This window comes from Neopsephotus bourkii, unplaced genomic scaffold (assembly GCF_033783945.1).
Source record: "Neopsephotus bourkii isolate Nb327-2 ecotype Australia unplaced genomic scaffold, CSIRO-AGI_Nbou_v1 NB_973, whole genome shotgun sequence".
NCBI lineage: Eukaryota > Metazoa > Chordata > Aves > Psittaciformes > Psittacidae > Neopsephotus > Neopsephotus bourkii.
The window spans coordinates 239,503-262,397 of record NW_026901467.1 but is presented as its reverse complement, the minus strand read 5'-3'; the positions used below and the strand labels follow the sequence as shown (position 1 = coordinate 262,397).

Sequence of the window (22,895 nt, the reverse complement as noted above, 5' to 3'; positions counted from 1 at the left end):
CAGAAAACTTTCTAAGGAGCATGAAATAATAGTGTCTTCCATTATGAAAACGGCATCAATTTTTCTGATTCAAGTGTTGACTGCACTACTGCAGAACACTTCCTCTCTTGCTTATGGAGTACATTTCTCCCAGTGAAAGAATCTGTCAATAATTCACAGATATCCAATATTTCAGATGATCAGATTTGACGTTTCCTTTCTTTGAGGAATTGCAACCAGGTCCATTTTCATTTCCTCTTTCTCTCCTTACCTCATGTCCATCTACTGATTTAGGAAGCTGAACTCTATGATTTATAATCTACAACATACCTGTAATACAAAATAAGTATGGTCATGGCAACTTTTAAAGTAAACATGGTGTTCCAGTCTCTTGAAAGTGCAAATCCTGTTCCTTGCAATATTTTAACACTTGCAATGTGTGGAGCGCTTCGATCGTTGGTGGTTTGTGGTCAGTGGCAAACAAAACTCATTATGTTCTATTCACTAAAACACATGGAATGCCATTAAAGGTCCATTAACTCTTTGTTCAAGCCCCTTAACTCCTTTCCTGGCTTATTAATTGGTTGATAAAAATCTCAGAAGTGATCATTAATGATTGAGTATTCTCTCTAGAGTCACACTTCAGACACACATGGCCTTAGGAACACTTTGGGAATGATTCATTACTTGATTAGTAAGGACTTTTACCTCAAAGCAAAACCATTAGGGTTTATCATGCATGACTCAAAGGCTATATATCACACCCTCTCCTGTAATAGTCATTTTCGCCAGATAATGTCAGGGAGAACTACACCCATAGTATAAATTAGCTCTTTTTTGGCTTGAATAAATATGCTGTTCTTTGGAGGAGTTATATTTAACTTCTCTTGTTTTACTGCTGTTTCTGTTAAATGTAGCTTTTTCATAGGCACTAAAAGTAGCTTATTGGCTATTATATATAATTAAAATTCTCTATTTTACTGGTGTTCAAACAGTGTTATGTTTCTGTTTCCGAAGACTTACTGAGTTTTAACAGTGGAATACTTACAGTGTCATCAAAGCCCCTTTTTTACTAGAAGATGTATTCCAAAAATATCTGAAAGTAGTTAGCCGTGCTTGGGAAGCATATATTAGGATTGCTGGCACAACTCTTCTGTATTCTTGTCTGTGGTAGCAATTACTTGTTCCAGTGTGGGACTGTCTTCACTTAAGATCAGTCAGTTTTTAGGACAAATAGGTATAATAGCTCAGAAAGCAGAGAGTTAGATGCACATTAAAACTGGAAATGATGTGGCCCTCACAGGAGAAAGAAGTTGGATGTAAAATGTCCTTGTGTGTATAGATGTGGCACAAAGCGCTTCAACTGGGGTCGGTTGGGCTGCATACAGTCTGGCCTGTCACATTTCCACAAAGGAGGGTTTCAGCTACACTGTGTTATGTCATACAGGCCCCTTGAACCTGTGAACAGCCAACTCATAACACCCACTGCTTCATTCAGATCACCAAAGGACCAGAGGAATGGTTTCAGTTAATATTTTTCCCCCAAAACCACTCCACATGCAGTTCCCACTTTACAGCTGTTGCACCAGTGTGACCTGTCCAAGGATTCCCCAAGCACTGAGTCAGTCCTCATGCGTAGAGGCAGACCGGTGTATAAAGGCAATGGCAGGAAGTGATTTATGTCACTCCTTGTGACATAAGTGACACAAGTGTTCTTTGGCACTTCTTGTGACATTTGTTTCAGTGGTTCATGTGTTTTTGAAGGGGAAAAAAATAATATTCCTTTGTAGGGTAGATCTTGTACTCTCAGCCTGACAGAAGTTCACCAGACCATATGAGGGCTTTCTGTGGGGACTGAAAAAATCTCTGTGCACTATAAAATGGACAATTACTGGCACACAGTATTTGACATGTAAAATATTGCTTGACAAGGTTTCAACACTCTTGCTTGATCATAAACCACACTGGAAGAGAGACATCACAGGCATGATCAGCAGCACTGGAGTGAAAATTTTTCACAACTGTCCTGTTAAGTAAGATGTGCTCAAAGGGACTCTAAGTTCCTTTAAATTGAATCCAAAATTCAGATTAATTACACATTCTGCTGAAACCTCAAGAAACAAATACTTAGTGCACTTCTCATGGTCTCCTAAATGATGTCCAGGAATACAAAAGATTTGCTTTTTCTCCTTACATTTAGCTTTGAAAGTTTATTGTATCATAGCATTCTCTTTCCTGATCCTTTTCTAAGAAAACATTTAGTTAACTCTTTGACATGTGCTGAATGCTCTTTTTGCGTATATTAGAATATATTTGAACAGAGCTGCAAGACACATCCTCCATGCTTTAGTCAGGTGTTGCTCTAAATTCTTCTTTTCTGTCTTTGTATAATTATTTTTCTCAAAGATTAACTTTAAATATTATGATTTGAATGTCCACTTTCAAGACTAAAATGGACCTTGTCATGGAATATGGCTATTTATGTCACTCTGAAAATAACATGGGATTGAAGGGCTCCAAAACGATCAATCAGGTTGCAAGACATGCTATCCATAAATAAAATGTAAGACACCCAAATATCAATCCTGCCCTATGGCATGAAACCGTAGGCCAGTCCTACGTTTTAGCAGCTGACATTAATCCACAGTACAATTGCTGACATTCCATCTTAAAACCACGAGCTAGTCCATCTTTCTGTTTAAATTACACTATGACAAAGAAACAGTTGTATAATGAAGTTCATAAAGTTCTAACAACATTAGAATCACCTTTCTTCAAAACTGCCATGTCAAAGAGAAAGGACAACTCCTGTGACATTACTCATTAAAAGAACCGGTGCATTCATTTAGAGATATACGACTTCCAAATCCTTCACCAAATTCCTCTGTTTCTACTGAATGCTCAAGATCTCCAAATAACATCCAGAGCTGTGTGACATGTCACATGAGTGACAGCTCAGATCACAGACCTCAGGGAAAACGACTACCCTTGAAAAAGCTCTCTCAGTCACAGACAACAAATTCCTCCACATTTTATTGCTGCATAAAGAATAAAAATTGATGTCCTCATGGAATTGCTGTCTTTATTCTAAATGAGGGGCCATAGTATATCTACCTAGAGGCAATTGCATTTGGTGACCACTTCTAACAGCTCGGTGGTGAAGTGTTACGCTTGCTTTCCAGCACTGCTAGCTATACGTACAAGACAGAGAATACAAGAGTGCTGAAGGGAGAAAAATGAAGGAAATACCCTGAAAAATTATCTGTAGGAATGGTCCCTCTTCCTATTCCCTGTAAACAGTAAGCTGTGAGCACCCCTCGAAATCTGAAAGACTGAACACTTTTCCCCTTGTTTCAAGCAGAGTTTTTAAGTGAAAAATTCCTATGCACATGAATTTCTTGGAGCTGTAATTCATATGCAGAACCCATAATAAGCAAGACCAAGCCCAGACAAGTTAAATACAAACCATATAATAAAGCCAGCAAAATGAACTGGACAACTTCCAGTTGTTTACAGGGCAAGATCTGAAAATGACATTGAAAGCCACTTTGTTGCTGCTTACAGCCAAGTATTTCTGTGAGACAAGCCATTCAGTAATTATATAAATGACCATGATGGGATAGCTGAATCAGGAGAAAATAAAGGGCATAAACTTGCAGCATCAATTAGTTCTAGCAGTCCAATTTAGAAAAGCGTGTTAGTTTCTCTTATTAATGGCAAGACACTCTCAAACTTATAAAGTACTTTAAAGAAAGAAAAGATAAAATGTATCACCAGTCAAAAACAAAGACCCACTGCTGTAGAATATGCAGTTGTCAAGACTAGATGTCTAAGGTTAGATAGCTCTGCTGGCCATTTATGCCAGACTTACACTGTTGGTCCATTCCTAGCTTCTGTTGTTTCCAATGACAACACAAATTTTTTCAGTGACATGAAGATCCAGAAATCATGAAGTTCCTCTCTATATCTGTTTTAATTAGCAGGCTGGGAGGGGAGAGACACTGTTGGTATTTTTACTGACTCAGGAACATCATCCTCTTGTCTGGTTAGATGGCTACTGTCAGTCAACACTAGCACGCTGGCTTGAGAGTGCACAGATAAGCAATTACAGGAGTGTTGCTGGGGTCATGGTTAGAACTTGTCAGTCTTAAAAAGCACAAGCCAGTTAACGCCAAAGAAACTTGAGAACATGGGGTACTGTGCAATAGTGGCATCAAAGAAGAGGAAGGGAGCAATGGTTATAACACATGATGGAAGTGTGGGGATATAGGACACAGGTGTTTGCTTCATGATTTTTCTTAATTTTTCTGCCTTTTATTGTAGTACAATGCAAGGCAGATGTAATTGCTTTGTCCTTAATTTTTTTTGTAAAATTGAACTGTTCCATGTTGTCCAAGATTCATGTTTTAAGCACTTATAATTGGTTAAGCAACAACAGTTAGTGCCCTAGGATAACTCCACCCCCCCGTTTCAAACTCATCCTCAGAATCATAGAAATCTTCCTCCTCGTTCCCCAGAAGAATGTACCTGTTGTAGTCTTCTGAACATGGTTATGGGGTTAAACACAGCTTGCAGCTAGACACAGCCAGTATTGCTTTGATTCACTATGATAAAATCCATGTGGGTTCTAATAAACAGAATTACCTGATTTTTATGACACTTGTTAATTCCAGCTTGTACCTGAAAACCTAAATAATGTATGTCAAGAATCAACGCATGAAAATTACCATTCTGGGGCAAGCACCTGCAGCTACTGCCAAACTATGATTTTTTTATTTACTTTAATAAGACAGAAAGCACATCACAGACATTAAAGATCATTAAATTATGCTTTCAAGCAATAACATGTCCCTAGCAAGTGAGCATTACACAAAGTACATGCTGTTTACAGCAGCTACCATAAAATTCACTACAATCTCATTTTGTATTTGAAGTCCTTTAAACTACAAAGCATCTATGCAATCTCAACTACTGTGCAATTGCTTTTAAATTCCTATAATTAAATTACTTTCTTAGAACAGCAGCTAGCAGCATGTCCAATTGCACTGGTCATTTTTTAACCAGAGATGAAGAAATTAATCACGGGCATACAAATAGCATCTACTGCAAATCAATTTTTCCATTATTTTTATAGCACCTTCATAGCACAAATCATTCCTAAATTTTGTGAGAATAACATTTCCTTTTTCCAATCTGCAAGGTTACTATGTATCAAAAAGCTTTTCCTTCCAGAATGGAACACCTGATGCCACTATTTGTTAACTGCTGTTAAATCTCTCTCAAATCTGTTTAGACCCAGAATATTACTTCAGAAAGAGAAATTATAGAAGAAAAGATTAAACAGGACTATAAAACCAAGCACAAGCTTTTCATCATTGCATACACTGATGCCTGCTTATATATTTCTTTGTTATTGTGAAGATGAAAAGTAAGGCTAAAGCTTACTTACAATAAATCCATTAGTAATTGTGCTGTAGTACTAAATACATCCTGCCTTGTTGGCAATATATTTTATTGTGGGATTTATCATATCTGTTTTATTACAAAACCCCCTAGAACTTTTACATTGCTTATTCAGAGTTCAATAAAAATTCCACCGACGCAAATAAGTCATCCCACTTAACTCCATGAGGTATAGGTCATTATTCTTCATTGAATGCATTCTGCATTAGGAAAATCATGGAACACAACCATAGGGCTCAAAACAGACAACTTTACAAAAGGAAATATAGATGCAACTTGCTTGAAGAATTCTTCTGAAAAGCAGCATTCTCAAAAATAGAATCATATCAATTCCAATGTCAAAAAGGCTACATACTTGTTGGAGTGAGACTTTATACTGTTCATATTTACCCGGCCTTATTATTCCTTTACTGAAAACACATGTACCAAATTTTGAATACTTCAACTATTTGCATTAGACATACTTATTCAAATAAAGACAGAAGATTAGACTGAATTAAATACAAGGCATTTTCTAATATAGGAAATGCATCATTGAGCAACTTCATTTCAACCACATAACAAAGAGACAGTATTAAATCCTACCACAACTCTTGCTTTCAAACCAACATATGCAGCAGTGGGGGTCTCTATGGTAATTACTATTTTGCTACAGTTTTGTTTGTACTAACAATAATGACAATTCTTTGTTGCAAGGAGATTCACAACGGCAGACAACAAAGGAAATCTTCCAAGAAAAACGTGAGCTTGCCTAAAAGGAAGTTTTAACAAACACTGGAAAATGTATGCATTCTTTCTCTGGAAAGAAATCTTTCCCCTCATTTTCCTTTCAACCACACTAATTCTAATTAAAAAGCTGACAACATTAATTATCAGGAAAAGCACCCTCTTAATTTGGGTTTCAAGGACCTCATAAAACAAGCATCTGCAAACTCCATTTATTTCAACTACCTGATTTTTGTCATATTCTCAGAACTCATCTTTCAATTCAACTGCGTAAGAAAACTCTTCAGGACATCACAGTCACTTTTAAGTTGAAAGGCTACAGGTCTACACAGCAAAAGCAGACCTGCTTGTTTATATTTAGGGCTTATTTAGTCATGCCATTTCCAAGTGTTAAAGAATCACCCATCTATCACAACAATACCTACTTCTTGAAGTAAGCAGAAAAAAAAACACTTTCAAACTTAAAGCATCTCATAGTTAACTCATTCACAGTAAAGACTGAAGCAAAGGCAAATTTCTTTTCACTCATGTATATCTGCAAAGGCAGTTTTCTTCAGTTTAGAGAAATATTTTCTTAGAGCAAACAATAAGGAAAAATATTTGTCCTTAACAACTTTGTTTTTTAGTTGCTGTGATATACAACAGTGCATAAAGGTAAGTCTTTTTTTCCTACAATTAATCTAATTGTGGCTCAGCCTCTCTAACAAGGCATACTGGAAAGTAAAATCAGATCCTCCAACAGAAAATGCACAAAATAACTTCTTAGCAAAGGGGATGCATCATGACACAAAGGTTACTCTAAAGCAATGCAGAGCTAAGGCAGCAAAAGGAAGAAAAACTGTGTTATTCCTGGGTCTTTCCAGCATGGGGATGGTTTAGGAATGAATGCTATCACATTGTGGAACAGTTAGAACATAAAATCCCTGTAAGGAAGGACATGGTCAGCCACAGACAATTTTGTTGTGGATGTTACACTGGCCAAACCATTCCAACCAGTTTACAGTGTACCATAAAATATTTACATAAGCTATGAACTATAAAATATTTTCACATGAACTATAAAATATTTACACTGTCAACATCAGTTAGGAAAGAATGATGTGCTGTCAAGCTGGTGTGACCCAGGAGTAAAGATTTTGTGGTTGCAGATGAAATAAAACTATTGCAAATCATCTGGAAAGTTACAGGGAAAATTAGGTTAAACAAATTACTGCTTCCTGGTCTGCTGGATAGTAAACGTAACCAGGAAAGCATAGCTTATATGCTTTAAGCTGAGTTTTACCAACAACATAAAGAAAGGTTAGGCTCATAATCAAACTGTACTGACCTCTCTGAATGTTCCTTCTAGCAAGGTATCCAGATGTTGAAGCGGAGCAGGAGTTTTGTCTTTGAATCGTGTTAGCAATCGCCGCTCAATAGCTCGAAACTGTGCAGCCCTTTGAGATAACAGCTCCTGAAGTTTTTCCTCATTCAAACGTAGCTGCAATTTAAGGGTTTTCAGGAATTCAGGTTAAGGGTCATATACGTTTTGTATGCACATTCCAAATGAAATGGGAAAACTGTAGTAACATTTTTGGGAGAGTGTGCATTATGCAAAGATAATGTCATTTATACCAGTTTCATATTTTACACTTTTCATAAGCTTATTAACATTTCCAAGAATTATCTTTTGCCACTGAAATCAAAGCTGATTGTCAACAGTCAAATAATCTGTGAAAATGCATAAATATGTCATCAAGAAGCCTAATAACAAGAGTGAAATTTCACCACCAGTATCTCAAGGCTTCTTCTGTTTGGTATGCTATTTATGAAACACACACACAGTGTACTGAATTCTATATTCATCGCATTCCCTTAAGCATGAATAGAAGTACTAAACTCTGCATTGTTTGAATGACTTTTTCTAAAGTGAAATCCTTTTTCCTTTTACATACACTGATCAGCTATAGCAACAAACTTTCTTGAAGTGTTGTCCTGGGTTCAGCAGTAGCAGTCTTTTTTCTCCTTCTTAATAGCTGAACTTAGATCAACACTGGGTATCTAATGCCCAGATAACAATTCTTATTTTATCTTTTTATCACCTTACCACACTTTTTCCAGCACTGTCTTAGACACAACTTCATATTTCCTGAAAGCCAAATGCCATGATAACTATAGTCCTAACCTAATCAACCATAGTACTAACACATGCACAATTTTTAAACGAGCGAACATCAATGATTCACATACCTCAAAATGTCTATCAATTAGTTCAAAATATTCTTGCAGGGGAATGGAACCAGAAAATGTACATGTGAAATCTTTGCAGTTTTGCTTCTTGAAATGTTCTTCGAGTCGAAGCCTCAGCTCTTTTGTTATCAGCCAAAGGTCTTCCAACTGATCACTCTGGATCCTATATCGTTCTTTGAAAACAACAACAAATACAGGACTAATAAACACACATTTAAGCCACATACGTTCACTGTACAACATAGTTTAGCTCACACACAATTGGAACTTGTTAACTGCATCCTAAGTCTATATGAGATTTTCCTACGAGATGCATGTTCATTAAAGAAATACTTGTATTCTGTGGATGTTAGTCCTAAACACTCGCTCTTTTGTTTTAACTTTAAAAGCAGTTTCGTAGCACAAAATAGAAATGTTTACTGCTTCAGGACTACTTACTTTTCAGTATGGGCCTGCTCATGAAGAACAAAAAGCTCTGAAGAACTACCATAATAAGGAAACAAGATAATTACTGGATGATATTAAGTCATCACAACAGACTGTCCACAATTCTCTCCCATAGTACAACTCAGTGAGCTGTGTTGAGGGTTGGAGGCAGAACCAGGATCAATTCACTTTAAACCATGACAGAAGCAAGGCATCCTAAGCATCTGGCAACAGTGTGAACAGACCAACTTCAATTTACCTAAAACCCTGAATATCTTTTGGAAATTGTTATTGAGTTCTTTGATAATACAGCCAATACAATTTTAATTACATCACCACTTCCTATTCTAGGATACGTTTTAGTAGGAAAAATATTACTCTAACTAGTCACAGACAACAACATTCACCTTTAATAAGCTATGCTTCAATCTAGACACAGCTAATGTTAGCAGAAGGTGATTTTTATCCATTTACACACTATGGCTTTGTAGAAGTGCTGTAGTGTACAAATGAAAGAGTTAAATTGAAGTGAAAATACAAATCCTATTTGTGCCAGTGTTATCTGTCCCAATAAATTCACTTATCTTACCACATTTTAGTAAATTGCAAATTATCAAGCTAGTGGGTAAGATTTTATTTCTGTTGTTTCTTGTTCACATTCATATAATAATGCATATATAGTATATAATGTATATAATGATTTCCAGGAAGTCAGAATTAATTAAATATGGAGACAAAAACATTGTGGAATACCACAGCAGCATTTTTTATCCAGATAAACACTTTCAAACAACAGTTCCTTATTTCATTTCATTACACATCTACCAATACTTTATCCGAAAGAATAGACAAATGTAGCTATGAGGGAAAAGAGCTGCTGGGACTTGATACAAACGAGTTCTTTTTTTGCCCTTGTTAACAAGGTTCACAGTAAATCAAATTAACCAGAATTCCTTAGAACTTGAATGTACTTATTTGAAATTTTCTCAACATTAGTAATTCAAGATTGTTTGACATTACCACTGGCATCATTCCCAGGATACTTATTTCCCTGAACAAAGAATGACAAATTCTGTTTACAGTGTAACAGGAAAGAAGCAAGTTTTATTTAAAAACATGCCTGTTAAAGAAAAGAACACCATCTGCTCCAGATAACATTCAACCTAATGTCCATTTTTTAAACACTCACAATGTAACGGCTGGACTGTGCCGAGTATCACCATACTTTGCCTTAAGTGATTTTTTCCTTGAGGGAAATTAGCTCAGATGTTTTCAGGCCAAATCAACAGTCATTATATTTATAATAGACATATCTAATACATTAATGTTTTAAAATGGATAAAATTAATTTCCTCCAAAATGCATATTTGATTTCCATACATTGCTTGTTGGTCAATACAAACACAATCTAATTTTACCATGGCCTGAGAGCATTGCAGCCCTTTGCTTTACATGATCTTCCAGCTCTCAAAAACAGACAAATTAGATTTAGAAACTGTATGAAACAGAATCTTTAACTGTAGGTGCTTTAAACAGAAATGCAATGGGAAAAAAAAAAAAAAAGAAATAACTGTGCTTCTGCTCATCCTGTGCTTTTATAGCAGCTCACCAATTTGTGTTTGCTTTTTGTTAAAGTAAGCTCTGTTACAGCAAATTGCAATAGATTGTCAGAAAATACTCAGAAAAGCAGGAGACTGAGAAGCACCAATAGGCTAAATAGGTTACAAAGGCTTTTAACACTACAGCTGATGCATCCAACTAGCACAACCTGCGTTAAGAGTGGTCACCCTGCAAGCAGGTTATCTGAAAGAAACAGGGAAGATTCAGTTCACCTCTCAGCCAGGAAACCCACGTTAGTAGCCACAATTAGCAGTCAAGCCTCCTTTACACTTCTATTGAAAAACAGTTATAAAACACTCCAGAGAAGAAATAAACAAACTTAAAACCTTAATCTACATAAGGGAAGATATTTTCTGTATCTTGTACTTTCTGTATCTGTGTACTAAATGTTAAAATAAACTCAGGTTGGGTCCTTTGCAGCAGCACTTTTGACAGGCTGAAGTAACATCTTCAATTATTACCATGTTCAAACTGGATTAGCTACTACAAGTAAAAACAAATGTGAACACAGATGCCATTCATGTCTGCAGCCTTAACAGGGAAACCCAAATGAACCTGGAGACTTTCATTCCTACAAACAGTTCTTCCTATTCAGAACTTAAAGTCCAATTGATAAGGAATATGGAAAAAGATCTCTGCTTCCATAGACCAAGATCAACTTCTTTCACAGTAAACCAGAAATAAGGACTGATCAGTCCCAATGGACTTTTTTTACTTTTCTGAAACATGATTACTTCTAGCCTATTTATCTGCATGTACAGTTTTCTTTTTGAAAACTGTTTTGACAATGATAATATTGCATAATCACTTTTACAAAGTATAAACTAAATGCTAAATTAACATGTAATAAACTAACGTAAATAATATGCAATTTTGTCTGCATTCATTATTCCAGGGAAGAGCTGTCGACTCAAGCACAATCATTTTAGTATCACGAAATTCTACCAATGTTTTTTTTATTATGGATAGTCTCTGTTCATAAAAATATTCTGAATTATGTTTCAGTATCAGACCTTTTAAAATTTATTTGTTTTAAATAAGTTTTACATAGGTAATATTTCAAATAAGCAAATCCTCCTCAGAAATTCTGTAACCAACCCAATCCAATCCATGAATGAATGCTGGAAATATAGAAGGTGGCACCAAACAACTCATTTGTTTTCTAAAGTCAGGATTCCCAGACACAAGAAATGAGTAGTCATGCTAAGAGAAACAGATATTTTGAATCTTCTTTGTAAACTGAACTTCACAAGTAAAGCAGTGTGGGAAAGTTTATAGTAGGACTGCAAGCGTCATTCCAACCTAGTGAATAAACAAACCTGAGAGGAAAAGATTGAGGGTTTGGGGTAGGGGAATTAAAAGTTATAGCCTCACTAGAAGCTAAAATGCATTAATTACATGGATACAAATTTGTTCCTTACACAGTATCAGATTTAGCAACTATGCAAAATAAATTTCTAATCAAAGGATTTAAAATGCAATGCAGGAAAAAGGCAGTTGTTATAAATCATTCACATCCTTTCATTTTCAGAAACTATCACTGCACGTCCAGTTAGTTAAAACTGTTTAAGTCATACTATTTAAACAAATATTAGAAACAAACTAATCATAAACCAGCATGCAAGTAATGCATACACAAACCAGTGCAAATGGATTCGAACTTCAGAAATGTAAAGTGATTCTTGGTACCATGACAGTGACTCTCCAAATGGTTTCTGGCTTTCCCACATTTGATTACATTAGAAAAGGTATAAAATATTATCCTGGAGCTCACAGCTGATGCCACCAGTGTCTGCATAACCCATCATGAACACCAATTTTTGAAAACCAAGAGGCAGATTAATTTTGCATCAAAAGAATTTTACAACAACAAACTATATTCTGCTTTCTCCCTCAAAACACTTTTCATTAAGCATTCACACACTCTTCCATTTGAACTCCCTGCCACTCACAATAGGTATTATAGCTTTTCATTTGTTAGTCTGCTGTATTAAATGAAAACCTTGTGATCTGCTGGCATGGAAAATGCTAAACACAATTGAAGTGATTTGGTTCCGATGCATATGCCAAGAAAGAGTTTAGCGAGTTGAGTAGTTGTACAAGGCAAGACCATAACTCTCCAAAATGAACAGAATCAAACTTTTTTAAATAGCACAAATTCAAAGTGGTTGTAACATGACCACTTAATTTACTAACTGCTCTATACAAGAGACGCTGGACCAGGTAACACTATATCTACACACAACTTCATACATTTTGTCAACATAATAGGAAGCATATAGAGTCCATAATCCTATGCTTACAAAGATATACAAGCATCTAGAGACAGGCATTTACTTAGAGGCAGAAAAGCAAGTAAGCAGGGTTTGATGACTAATTAAAGTAAAGGATTTCTGAATGTCAGGGGAGAGTTAGAAACCTGCTTTTTAATCCCTTTTAGAAATCCCACTAGATGCCTACTCCCAAACACAGATGTTGAAATACCTTTGAGGAAAAGACGGGTTTTTCATTATTACAATGACAGTATTAACTCATGAATGAAAACGTTACTAAAAACTTGATGAGAATTCAGCTTCTTCAGGGGATTGGCACTGTAGTGTATTATATCTTGAGTAGGATTTTTTGGTTTGTTGTAAAATTTTGTGCCTTTCCTAGTAACATCACTGGATACCAGAGAGGGGATGAGAATTAGTCAGCTAACACTTTGAAAGCCCTGTGTTAACTCTCACACAGTTATTATCCTGCTTTGTATGATTCACATCCTCATTTTATACATATATTAACTAACAATCAGGCTTCCTTTAGCATGAATTCTTATAGCACTTACGTGATGTTTTTGAAGCAAGAAGAGTGGCTTTTGAACCACTTAAAAACTGAAATCCCAGAACATTTGCCTGGTCATCCTCAGATGGATCAACAAAGTCTGAAAGAGAAAGTTGAACAGAGTTTTCTATAATCTGATGCTGGGATTCAACAAACCTCAAGCCACAGCCAGGACCACATCAGGCTTTGCACAAGCAATTCAAGAAAGGCAATATGAGACTGATCCCCTTTCTTAGGGCTCAGAAGTAAAGACAAACAGCAGTGTTTTGGTATACCCTCCCTTTATTCACATGTGGAAGCTGAGCCACACACTGCTGTTTCTTCCCCAGCCTGGAAACAAGAGGTAGATTTGTGAAGACTTGCGCTTAGCGTATAGCTCAAAGACCGTCACCTTTTATCAGATGTGTACAACATCCGTACATTTGCAGAAATCCTGCAGAAATTTTCCATGAAAATATTTCCAGCTTTCAGTACGGAGCACAACAAACGTCTACCTTGCTCAAACCAGCTACTCTGCAAAGTCCATGCATGCCCACCTTTCTTTTCATTCCAAACAGTGAATCATAACAGGCTAAAAGGGCCCACTTAAGGGTACTGCACTTTAAAAACTACTCCATACCACCTCTCCTCCCAACCTTCCCCTAAAAACAAGGCAAACAGGGAGCGGAAGAGATACAACTTTTACTGTGCCCACCAAGAATCTAAAGTTCCTTCACTGACCACATCAGTATGGTTTTGTTGGGTTCTCCCCCCCACCCCCTAGATCACTAACAATGGGATGAACAGAAATCAGAAGATTTTAATACCTTCTTTTCGAGCACATCAGGCCTATGCTTTCTGCTGTATTTTCAACAGTGCATCCCTATTAAAAATAGAATACAGTACTGTATTTTGAAAGCATTATTGCTTGGGCATAATGGAAGCCTATGATCAAAACCCCAAAATGTAGACCTTTGGAAAAAAGGTTCCTCTGTTTCAATTAAGTGTTCCATAGCACACCCTTAAATAATAAAAAAAAAAAGAAAAAAGGCGTATTTACTCTCAAAGTGAGGAAAAACAGGTTACCAAAAAAACCTACCATGCCTAATTCACTGCTCTCAGACAAATGTACTTCAAAGAGATGCAGCTCCACCTTAAAAATACCATATTAAAGTTGTTGGCCTATACAGCTCTCAGCAAACTGTTCCAGAACCTTAGTTCTCTGAAGTTCAGAAACTTAATAACTGCCAGACTTAACTTATTCAAAATCTCTTTATAAGCCCTTGTCCCAGTTTCAGCTGTAGCAGTTATTTTTCTCTTTCCTAGTAGCTGGTGCAGTGCTGTGTTTTGGCCTTAGTCTGAGAACAATGCTGATAACACACCAATGGTCTAGTTGTTGCCAAGTAGTGCTTAACCCTGATATGGTCAGGCTGTGTATCGGTCAGCAGGTGGTGAGCAACTGTATTGTGCATCACTTGGGTTTATTGTTCTTTTTCCCCTTGCCTCTTTTAGTTTTAGATTCTTTCCCCTTCTTTTTTCCCTTATTATTATTAATAGTAGTTTTATATTCAACTTTAGGTATTGGACTGTTCTTATCTCAACCTGTGGGTTTTACATTCCTTTCATTCTCCCCATCCCACCCAGATGAGGGGGTGAGCAAACGGCTGTGTGGTGCTGAATTACCAGCTGGGCTTAAACCACAAAAGCCCTGTTTATTCATTTCTTCTGGTGCTAATATGATCATCTAGATGCATGATACAGCCACAAAATATTTACTTAAGTCAACTGTATTCCCTTTTTTTGCCTGTGTTTTATTAAGCTAAATGAGTCACTTTTCTTATTTCTTCTCAAATCCCTAGATAACGCTCATGGCTTTTTCTTATTACACTTCTGAGTTAAAATTAATTTTTATTTAGTACCAGCAACCAGCACTCGGTGTGCCAATGCATAGTAATATGATAGTTTCCTGCATGGAAACATTTTGTCTAATGCATCCTCAGCTCTTATTTGCTTGCTTATGATTGTACCAGATTGTACTACAAAAGTATTTCTGTGGTAACTTCCACCTCCTCTATCTCTTCCAAATTACGAGCTCATAATTACAGCAGAAATTACTTTCATAACATTACACTTTATAGTACTCAATTTTATTCTTTCCCAGTCCTAAATGCCACCTAATTACTCCTTCATACTATGTTAATACCCTCTTAAGTAGAAAAAGTAGCTCAGGTTTGTGCATTACAAGATATCAGTAAGTACACGTTATCTGTCTGGTCCAAGAAAACTATTACTAAAAAGAAAAATCATCTCCAGACAGCTGTATCAAGAACTCCATTATTTCTTTCAAAATACAGTGTTTCAACATTCTAACATTAATTTTGTTAATTACCTCATTACTCTGCACAGACAAACAATTCCTGTTGGAGGTCCGAACACATTTTCTATTACAGACATCATTTAAAACCTACCTGGAAAAATGGTGAGAAAACTGATGGGAGGTTTATTGGTATCAATAGTTATCTTGTGGTTTGCTGCTTTTGATGGTTGAGCTGGAAAGCAAATTAATCGTAAAGGCAGACTGAATTTACACTGCGCAGCTTTCAGTATTCCTAAAATGAAAGAACACAGATTCATCTTCCATATCCATATTCTGAATACAAGACACTTCATACTTCTACCCTCAGAGAGGTGTAACAAGATATATTTAACATGATTAAGGATACATTAAAACAAGAACTATGCAAAAATCTCAAATTTTGTTCTATTTTCCACCTAAAAACACCTGTAAATTTGAATATTTCTAATTACATTTTCAAGTGAACACTTTCAAGTAAATGGGGAAGCAAGAGTTATTAGTTAAATACACTGTATTTCTGTATTTATACCAATTAACTTGCAATGAAGATCAACATTTTCATGCTGTAGGCAAGCAATTCTACTTTAAGACAGACCACAGCTGTGTGGTTACTCCTGGTACTTCAAACAGAAAACTGAAGCATTTATGTTTTCACCAGGAGGATCACAAACTAGACCCTTTTTAAGAACAAAGTTACTCTCTTTTACACACTTAAAAACTATGCTACCTTCGTAGCATCTGTCAGAGGTTTGTGGCTTAGCAAAAATGTAACTAGGACATTTATACCCAATTCTGTTTCTGAGCAAAAATGTAACTAGGACATTTATACCCAATTCTGTTTTTGAGCTTACTGCATCATAATGAAACAGAACTGTACAGCCTTTGATGCTCAGGATCTAATATCATATGCAATTAAACCAGAAGGTGCAAGAGAAAAGAGGATGTTTGTGATATGTGTAAGGTAGAAGTGAAAGACAGAAGTGCTACTTGCTATGAAATATGGAGTTCTTACAACCAGATTATGGGGTTTTCGAGGAGGATTTTTTGATGAAGGAGCTAACAGGGAAACCTTGTTTTGTTCTGGTACAGACATCACTATCAGCAGAAATACCTATCATATTGAGATCAGTATTAACATTATCTCACCTCTATCTCTCATCATTCTCTCATTTTCTCCCAAATAACTCACAAAAGACAAACATGAACCCAACACTTATCTCAGCAGAATTTAACATAGCACATTTTTAGAGAGAATAAAGTTACTGTCATAGATTATCTAGAGGAAGAAAAGTCACGAAACTGAATAGCTACACAAGTTATCAGTCCTGTCAGGTTAGCAGGTTAACGTAAAAATAGAGTTCAACCATTTAGCAGTCATCCAAGAAACACTTTTTGCTCACAAATTTGTTTGCTGCTTCACATAGCCCTTGCAATGAAAAATTCTTTCTAAGACTTATCTTGGGACAAATTCCACACTACTACTCAGATTTAATCCTTTAGGTTGTTGGTTCGGTAGCTCTTTTGGCTGGCTGATAATGCCTCCAAGTAAGTATTCTGCATCAGCTTGTAGAGAGTAAAATCAGTGTGAAATAAGCAGAAAGCTTGTTATAACTAGGATATCCCTGGGTTCCAAGGACAATTCCTGAAAAATACTTGCTGATAAACCATGACCCTTCAGAACGATTCACTCAATTTTATCTTCATCATCTGAAGGGAAAATCAAGATCTTTTCTTGATGACAATGTAACACAAACATCTTACTACTGAACTTAGATATGGAGATTTATCAACAGGAAGAAAAGTGACAAAACTATCTAAAAAGATGTTTTCTTCTTGTTTCAAACCAGCTTTTCCTAGATAGTCTGCTCTCAGTCTGCCTCACCAGAAACAGTGTTTCAGTTATTTCAGACAAAGGTCAAATCAAAACTAAATCAAATAGTATCTGGCTTCAGAAGGGACTGGAGAGATTTCTAGTTAATGAGTCCAAAACAACTATACATAAGAAAACCAAATCAAAAAGCACTAATAAAATTTATCATTACAGTGAAAAACTCTTGCTGGGAAGAGTATTTTAGCATTTTAAATGGTAGTAAAGAAACATAAAGCAGTAGCCAAGCGCGGGAGACAGAACTTCCTCAATCCTTTGGCATTATGTCTAGCAATACATCCCACTTCATCTCAAGTTGTGATACATTGCATGATACATAATTTTAGCACTGTAGTAAAGGAAGAATGTGGAAAGAATCAGATTAACTTCAAATCTGAAATACAACAGAAATTTTGTAACATTACCTCATAAATTGCTACGATTTAAAGGCATACTATGCACTTACCTGATAAAAGCAATAGAAGTTCCACACACTGTAGTTACAATTCACTTACAAATTACTCATGCATTCTTCTTATTTATATTTGAAATGTAACACTGATATACATGATAAAAAACATTAAAGCTGAGATTTCTAATTTAGGATGTTACATATTCAGAGAATTTATGCTTTTCCTGATATTGATGACCCTGCATTTACCTAGTCCAGTGCACCTCAGAGTAACTCAAATGTCCCAGATGATTCTACTAAGTTTACTAAGCTCCACAAAATTCACTTCAGCATCAGGTGTTTACCTTGAGTAGAAATTTCTTTAAAAAAAATCCAAATCTTCTTTTTTTTAGAATGTTACGCTTTCAAAAGATACAAATCTATTTTAAGACAGTTTATTTGTATATTTACTCTCTTTTTTACTAATTTTTAAAGTTACTTTATATAGCAGAAATCTTCCCACAAAGTGATAGCTATTCTTGCCAACAGTGGTATTTTATGGAGATGGTTCAAGTATCTATTTCTCGTACAGCACCTCAAAGTCACCTGAAACATCCAGAGACCAAAATAGGGTACCAGTAACACAGTTACCTAATTTTCCACTTAGTATGCTTGCAAAAGCACAAGTTAGTGAAGTAACTCCTACAAGGCTGTATCGTTTCAACACATGTACACAGCTACATTGCAAACTACCCTTCTCTCTTTCTAGTCTACCAATGCATAAGCTTTAGTCTTTTTAGTTGCATCTTTTGAAAATCCCCTATCTATCACAACCACAGCTAAGTTTTGTATTGCTGGTATTCTTGGTTAGAAAGCAGCCTTTTAGCCTTGAATAACTTGTTTCCAACAGCAACTGGAATGAAAAGATGTTAAGTGACACCATTCTCAGAGCTATTCAGGCCAAACAGTGTAACATTAGCTACAAATCCTTAATAGCCATTTCAGTTGCACAAAAAAAGATAGTTTACCTGCCTAAGTTCTCGCTGCAACTTAAAAAAAAGCTCAAAATACAGTAAAGCAAGAACATACAATTGTGTTTTCCGTTTCCAATCTCAACACACACAGCACTTAATACTTTGCAAAAGTCTTACGTTATATATGAGGAAATGCATTATACTTCAAGAAATGTCTTCACTACTTTATTTTCTCCATGGCCTATGTCTAATACTTGTTTACTTTCAATTCTCTCAAATATTCACACCTTCACAGCGTCAAAGCAAGGATAATGAGAACTTACAGAAATAATAGGCAAAATAACAGCTCCCTTCCAAATCTGCTTTATCCAGCATGTGCTGTCACTCATGAAACCATTCAAACTTTGCATTTTCTCCATTCACTCACCTTCAGGGAAGAGCTCTACGGTATAACCAGCAACAGGACAAAAGAGAAGATCAAAAAAAAAAGAAGAATACGTAAGATGCTACTCAAATAAGGAAAACAGCAAATGTAGTAACAGTTTTTCAAGAACTTAAGAGACATTTTTTAACTAAACAATACATAAAGACATAATCCTAGCCAAAAAGCAGGCATGAGACCACATTCATCAATAGTGCAATCCCATCCAACTGATTGACTCATTAATCTTCAGCTGTATGAATCCCACATAGATACACTGAAGACTGATTGGGCCACAAATATGGATAACTTAAAAACAAAAGAGGACAAAGTCTCTATTAAGACAAAATTAAGTCACAAAGGCACTTCATTTTTGCTAATGTATTACATTGAGGGATTTGATTGCCTTGCACATGTACCACTAGCAATAGCACACAACTGAACAGAATTATCCCAGCTTAAAAATTTAAATTTATAACCAAAAATCTAGCAATATTTTAATCACGTTCCTTTATTTAGGAGTCTTACAAATACTACCATTCAAGGGAAGCTTTTAAGATCTCTTCTACAGATCCCTAATTCTTTTAAATTTCATGTATTCTGGACACTTTTTTAATTGCATATAAACAATCAAACGTACTTAAGATACAAGATTTCTTAATTTCCTTAACCAAAAGGCCTGCAAAATCCAACCTACTATCTAAAATATAAGTCTAAGTTTCACTAGTACCACCTGAAAGAAATAACACATTCATTTGCTTGTGAGAAATACCCTTAAAGTTTGATACTCCGGTTATGCAAAGCAAAAGCACAGAAGCCAGACCAGCAAAACAAAAAACGAGATTTCAAAGCCAGACAGTCCAAGATACTCAGAAGTATGCTAGCTATACAGCTGTAGTACAAAACCTATCTAAAGGCACATCACCAAGTTGGACACTCATGAAGGTACAACATCTCCTTCACAAGGAATACGCAGTCAGAGTGACAATACAGAGGGACTGAAGTTGTACAAGCTGCGTGCACAGGCTCTTCAGAATAAGGGAGGATCATCCTTTTCCCTCCCACCCTCTGCACCCATCTGCAAGAGGGTAAGATCAAGTTCTTTAAAAACATGAGTTTCAGCTTTGTCAGTCATCACACAGCCTAGACTATCATCATAAACACAGTGTTTCAGTGAGAAGTGAAGTAAAAAGCATCAATGTGGGATAAGGTACTCAAGACCATCACCCTCCACGGAAGCCCTAACTCCACATGCATTTCTTTGCTGCCAGTCTATTCCATGTCACCCTTCCTTTTGTGCTGGCACAGCTCCCTGGCTCTGCAGAGGGGACCAAATCAGCAAATCTGGCTGAGAACTAACCGTTGACTGTGTGAGCACAAGGGAGGAAGAGGTGCAGGAGGAAAGCCAAGCAGCAGAGATGTGAAGAACAGGCAGCTTAAACTGATGTATGCTGCATTTAACTTTAAAGAAGTTGTGCCTAAATACTGTTTCTCAGTAGGCTGACACATTGACAAGGCTGCGTGCAGAAAACCAAGCTAATCCATCTTCAGTTATAGAAAGCAGGGTAAACTTACATATGCTATCACTAGGGTCATTATGGCATTGTAAATCAGAACGACTTAGTTTATTTGTTTAGAATGAGTATGTTCTCAGAAATAGTTGAACATACTCATTCTAAACAAATCACCCCAATGCTTATTCAAATCTTTTTCTGGGGGAGGCAGTTACTGTCACATTTGTTGGCAGCCCAGAAATATGAGGAGTCATAAAAATGTAATTAACTCCTCACTCCAAGAGTTGATCCCTTAAAGAGCAAAACAGGAGCAAATTGGTAGGACAAGCTGTGAAAATTTGTACAGCTGCTTCCTAAGCCACAAAAGCATACGATTTTACATCTGTAAGAACAACTACATAACTAAAGGATACTACATAAAATATTAGCTAAAATTGAAGGCTAGACTCTGATACACATTATTTCTTTAACTACTACTGCCTTCAATATATTTCAAAAGAACATTTATGAGAAATACGTAAAAATAAAGACCTCAGAAAAGGCAAATCAAATTGAAATCTCCAGTGACTTACCTGTTGGCGTACTGTATGAAAGCACACAATTTCCTTCGAGTTCTGATGGAGAAAAATTCCTCTTCAAAAAGACAGACACAACCACAGTTTCAGATGAATCTGGTTCTAAAAGCAACACAAAATTATATCAAGTAATAGGAGGATCCAAACAAAAGCAATGTATTTTCTAGCACTTTGGGAAATATTCTACTAAATTATGTCAATTGTTTCCATCAGTTCACCTTTATCAAAACATTGGGCATGTTTTGGGTTTTTTAAAATCTGTAATTTGTAAAAGGCAGACTAGTCTCTCCAACATATAACTATCCTGAAGTACAACAAATAAAACAATTAAATACCCTGAACAGAGAGCATATCAAAATAAATGCAGTTTTATATTGTGGTTTTAATAGTTTACAAAGCCATCAGCCCTTTGCCCCTGTCACAGGCTGAGAAAACCTAATAACTGTCCTTTCAGATGAGCAGCAGTCAGTAAAGCCCTGTTTCAAGAGAGACTATGGTAGCACATTTCAGAGCAGAAATGGTCTGCTGTCCCAACTGAGGTACCAGGACATACTTCTCAGGTCTTCAGCTCCACTTAATCAACAAGGCAAGCCCACCCGCAGCCTTATCAACAGAGCTAGGAAAAGACTAGAAATCACCAAACAGCTGATGCTAAATTGGAAGCATATGCTAGACTGTCCTCAGGGTAAACAAGCTTTCTGCACTGCTTTCAGCTCAACAGTGCCACTTGTACATAGAGAGAAATTGCCAGCAAAACAAAATGCCCCAGCAAAAGTACCACAGAGTAACTGATTTTTATGTATTATTTCCTCCATCATAAAGCTACCTCTCCTCACCTGCCATGCATCGTGCCACAATCAAGGAAGCACCTGTATTCCTTTCAACTTTGTCTTCTTCACCAAGCAGTATCTAGAAGCTGCAGAGTGCAGGCAAGGCAAATTTGTAATTGCTTTAACAGCCACATATCTGCAATACACTGGCGATGGAGGCTGGACTATACCTTTCAAACATCATCAGACAACGTAATATGATGCAATATCTGTAATGCTCCTAGAATAATTTACCTAAATCATCGAAGACGAACTGCTCACAGGTCACTGCTAATGGAGCTTGTACACACACTTCCAGGTTTGGTTTTTTCGCAGTCACTCTGCTCTGTATCGTTATCTAAATCAAGTGACATACAGAAGTATTTAAAGGAAGCATCAATTTCATCTCTGTATAGCATTAAACAACCATAACCAGCAAAAAAGTATGAAAATCCTGCAAAGAGCAATTCAGCAACAATGTTAAAGAACTTCAAGTTTCAAGACAAGTATTTTCCTTTTACAATTCCTTCTTTCTTACAGCCAACAATGGTACACAATAACTTGAAAGACTACAAAAACCTGAGGGGATTTCTCATGTTCTTTGTAATGCTAACCCAAGACAAACCGATGCTAAAGTGTTTATTAAAATGTAAATAAAAATAACATGTTGCCTCTTTTAAGTGACTACAGTAAAAAAGACCAAAAAGAATAAAAACAAAGCTAACCAAAGAAATTATTTCCTT

At 36.3% G+C, this 22,895-nt stretch overlaps 1 protein-coding gene across 5 annotated transcripts in view; it reads right to left on the bottom strand.

The window, feature by feature from the left end:
- Positions 1-22,895, bottom strand: part of BBS9 (Bardet-Biedl syndrome 9) — a 260,226-nt gene that overhangs the window by 187,093 nt on the left and 50,238 nt on the right. For all 5 annotated transcript variants that reach the window (XM_061359380.1, XM_061359383.1, XM_061359382.1 and 2 more), the window contains exons 13-18: positions 22,408-22,510; positions 21,341-21,445; positions 15,714-15,854; positions 13,271-13,366; positions 8,398-8,570; positions 7,496-7,648 (exon numbers count right to left, since the gene is read on the bottom strand). In XM_061359380.1, the coding sequence (XP_061215364.1) occupies positions 7,496-7,648; positions 8,398-8,570; positions 13,271-13,366; positions 15,714-15,854; positions 21,341-21,445; positions 22,408-22,510 (771 nt within the window). The remainder of the gene's footprint in view (positions 1-7,495; positions 7,649-8,397; positions 8,571-13,270; positions 13,367-15,713; positions 15,855-21,340; positions 21,446-22,407; positions 22,511-22,895) is intronic.